The sequence below is a fragment of the Geospiza fortis genome, unplaced genomic scaffold (genome assembly GCF_000277835.1).
Source record: "Geospiza fortis unplaced genomic scaffold, GeoFor_1.0 scaffold85, whole genome shotgun sequence".
Classification (NCBI taxonomy): domain Eukaryota; kingdom Metazoa; phylum Chordata; class Aves; order Passeriformes; family Thraupidae; genus Geospiza; species Geospiza fortis.
Window position 1 is genome coordinate 107148 of NW_005054358.1, and position 3999 is coordinate 111146.

The window sequence follows — 3999 nt, forward strand, 5'->3', positions numbered from 1 at the left end:
TCCCCATGATCAAAGAATCCAAAATTATGCCGATGACACCAACCCTTAAGCCACATGTCAACTCCCTTCAGGAATCACCCTCTGCTCAGTTCCATATGCCCCTGTAATCTGAAGAGTGGGCACTGGAGTCTCCAGATGCACCAGCAGTGACACCATTCTGCAGCTGTAATGACAACATTTAGAGGGACAGAGACAAGAAGTGTGTCTTTTCTCACATACAAGAAACACAGACAAACACATATAAATCACAGTAACATCTTTATTGTTAAAAATGCTTAGATGTCCAGAAGTTTCTGAAGTAATAGAGGTGTTCCCTTTGTTTCAGGTACTTTTTTTCATTTTATAATGTGTACAAAGACTGTTACATAAGGACAGATTTTTTTTTGTTAAAGTTCTCTCGAAATTGTTTCTATGTTCCAGTTTAAAATGTGAACAGTCATAGAAAATAAAAAACCCAAGAGACAAGACATTTAGGATTCTAAATTAACTTCTTGAAAACCATGTCAGCAGCTCTGTTCTGTGTGCATGGAAACTGAAGCTTCAAAAGAGAAAGAACTTTAGAAAAAGCAAAAGAAGTATTTCTTTATAGCACGGCACAGTATAAAAGAAGCATGTGCTCGAACTTCTGCACATTACAAATATACAACACAATTTGTTCTCAGATATAAAATTTGACTGACAGGAATGGAATGTGTCATAGAAACACTGCAAAAAGACTACAGAATTGGGTGACAAGGACAAATGCTTCATTTATACTAAAAATGTGAATTACTGGCTGCACATGTCAACAGAGATGATCAGAACCAGTCATTATCTGGTCTGCATGTGTGAAAGGATCATTACTCAAGTTCATGCAGAAACACTTTACAACCAAAAACTGATAATGACATTTAGATGCTTTCTTTGGAAAACTTGAGCATACTTACAAACTGTATTTACTCTCCAAGTCATTTTTATACTTCCCCATTCCCTTCTCTATTATTCTGAATAGAGCTTCACATCAGAAATTGCAGAAAGCCATGGAACTTAATTATGCTTAATGAAATAGCATAAGCAATTCCTCGTTAGAAGCTGATGCATGAAATAACATTTCAGATGAATTGTCTTTCTCGCTACCTTCCCTAACACCACATTTAGGGGAAGAGTATGGAACACTTCTGATGCCAAGGCCAGCCGCCAGAGAGTGCAGCTGACACATCCTCACCAAGGCTGAAACATACTGACTCAGGTAGGCTCAGCACAGGTTCTGCATCAGATGGGCATGAGCGTTCTAGGGCAGTGTCCAAAAACTGAACATGAAGAATCACTGGTGGGTCAAGGGTCAGAGCTAGCCTGAGACTCCTTGGCCAGGGCTGAGTCCACATGCTACATATGTTCTGACAATTAGTGTCCTTCATTAGCTGACACTTTACATTGTGGTTAGTAACACATCTAAAACAAAGGCATCTATGGAATTACTTCCTAAGTGAAAGAGTGCTGGAAAATCACCTGGAGAAAACTGTAGAAGCGGAGGCTGGTGTTTTACTGTGTACCCTGTTGATGCTGAGAGTCTTTTTGTTTTGTTTTGTTTTGGTTAGGCATTCAATTCTACCACTGGGATTTGTTTTTTTTTTACTACTTTCAGGTACCCCAAGAGAACCTTGTCTGAGGGATATGGTATATATTAAACAGGAAATGGAAAGGAAAACTGTTATAGTCAGGAAGGGCAGAGGGTAGTGAAAATATTCCTTTTTTTTAATTAAAAAAGTCACTACAACTGTAAGGAGCAATCAGTCTAAGCATGGCACCAGTGAGGCCAGATACAAAACTAGTCTGTTCTACTTTGGACTCCAAGCCTCAAGCAATGCTTAGGCACAGCAACATCCCTCCATACAGCAGACTCTGTATGTCTGCTTAGAGGATGCAATTGCTGAATTGGATCTTCTAATCAGCACATGATTAGGAAAAAACTGACCACTGGAGAGAAAACCTCAGTATCCAAAGTCCTTCCATATTTTTCAGGATGGGACCTCAGTCTGACTCCAACTGTGCACATGATTTAGAAACAAATCCAAACCAAAAAAAAACAACGACCCCAACACAACCAAGACAACTAACAAGGCACTGAAGAAACTGAATCTTCTTGAAAGCAAAGCTGATTTATCAGACCTTGACTGGCTCTTTTCCGTATTCATATGCAACAGTAAATAAGAAATGTAGGATCTGTTTAGCACCCAGAAAGTGTTAATCCACAAAAGCAGTTTTTTATAATGCACTTCATAGTGCATTTTAGTACTGTCAGTTCTTATAATGAATCTGACAAACATGGATCTGATTTGAGAAGGAAAGGCTTCCCACTTCAAGAATTTTCCAGCATTTCCACTTTGTTTTCGTCGAGTACAAAGGGAGAAGGGAATTCTTTGTTCTTCATGTACACCTCCAGACCCTGAGAAGGTGTGAGAACAGTATTGTTATGCTGTAAATGCACTATTTTAAGTCCTCAAGTGACAGACAAAAGTCAGGGACAAGGCAAGAGCTACAGTTTCCCCAGTGACAGAAAGTGTTTCTTGGGTTCAAGAAGCAGAGGTGCTGAGGAACCATAAAACCTGATGTCAGAAACAAACTTCTTGGGAGAACAACATGGGAGGGTGTGTCCTTAACTGACATTAGAATAATCCTGGCAAAGAAAAGTCTAATTGCCTTGTTTTCGTTTTGTTCTGACAGCCTATTGATTGCAATGAGTTTGTCACCTGCATGTGTTGAGGAATACACCTACTGCAGGTAGCTGGCTTGCAAGTTAACACATTGGAAACCTAGCAAACAGTGCCCACACATTCTTCTGCAATCTACTATTTCTCACCCTGTCCATCCAATAGGGAAGCTCCTATTCTCGTTATTAAATGGAAGCAGGTTTCTCAGGATCAATTATTTTCAGAGGGACAAACTTGAGAAATGGCTTCCCTAAAGCCAACATACGTATCATATTTCTCAGTCAGGATTCACTTACTGTGGGATATGAGCACAAATAAGCATAGAACCTATGGTTTTCCAAATTTGAATATTCTGCACTTCTTATTAAGATCTCAAAGTGCTCGCGAACCTTAATGAGACTGCAGTCTTGTTGCAAATCTCATTTTACAGATGGCTAAAACTGAGAGTGAACAAACTGCTGAAGAGTAAATCATAATGGAACCACATAATGATAACACAGAGCCCAAGTCCCTGTTTCCTTGATCTTACCATTTCTCATCAAGCCCAGGCTAAAGAAACCACCTGTTTGGAAGGAAGTCAGATGCATACCTGCGCACTCTTAAAAATGCCTTCACAGATAGCTATTCTCACCTCTCCAAAGTAAGACACTAATGGAGAAATCTCACACACAGCCGGAGGATCTTCAGTTCCTGAGAGACTAAAGAAGAGAACACAGGATTAACTTCCTGCCATGGTTAAAAAACAGTGCTTCTTTTTCAAAAGTTTATCCAGAATAGGATATCCAGAAGGATAAGACATTTGTTAAAGTCACATGCACCACACATTATGTGGAAACAAGGTGTGAAAATAAAAAGGAATTAACAGATCCCAAATGTTACTCAGAAAAACCAAAACACCCCTTTTATAGAGATGCTTTTCAAGTAAAATGAACAACTTGTGGGTCTATTGAACTATGAGTTGATGAAGTAATGGCCCCACAGAGTAAAAGCAGCTTTCCATTACACCTGATGCAGGAAGGTATCTGAACTGGTAATCACTCTAACAACCAATCCTTAAGACCACCTGAGAATCCTGTTGGGGACACAGTCAAAAAAGCTGTCAGGGCCTACAAATTAAAACTCCTTGCATTGCTAAATCCAGAGTGATGGAAAAGACTGCCATTGTCTAACAAGGTGCTATAGGAAGGGCCAACTCATTACCCCAAGAGCAGGGATCTGCCAGAGAGAATGCCCAGAGCCCCAAGTGGTAACTATCTGGAGCACCCACAGTCATAAGAGGAGCAGGAAGTGTAGATATCAACCTGCATCT

At 39.9% G+C, this 3999-nt stretch overlaps 1 protein-coding gene across 1 annotated transcript in view; it reads right to left on the reverse strand.

Annotated features, from left to right (window-relative positions):
- Positions 1–241: 241 nt before the first annotated feature.
- The window catches only part of UAP1L1 (UDP-N-acetylglucosamine pyrophosphorylase 1 like 1), an 11356-nt gene continuing 7598 nt past the window's right edge, over positions 242–3999 (reverse strand). Inside the window, exons 7-8 of the mRNA XM_005423772.2 lie at positions 3322–3388; positions 242–2425 (exon numbers count right to left, since the gene is read on the reverse strand). Coding sequence (XP_005423829.1) covers positions 2339–2425; positions 3322–3388 — 154 coding nt within the window. The 3' untranslated portion in view covers positions 242–2338. The remainder of the gene's footprint in view (positions 2426–3321; positions 3389–3999) is intronic.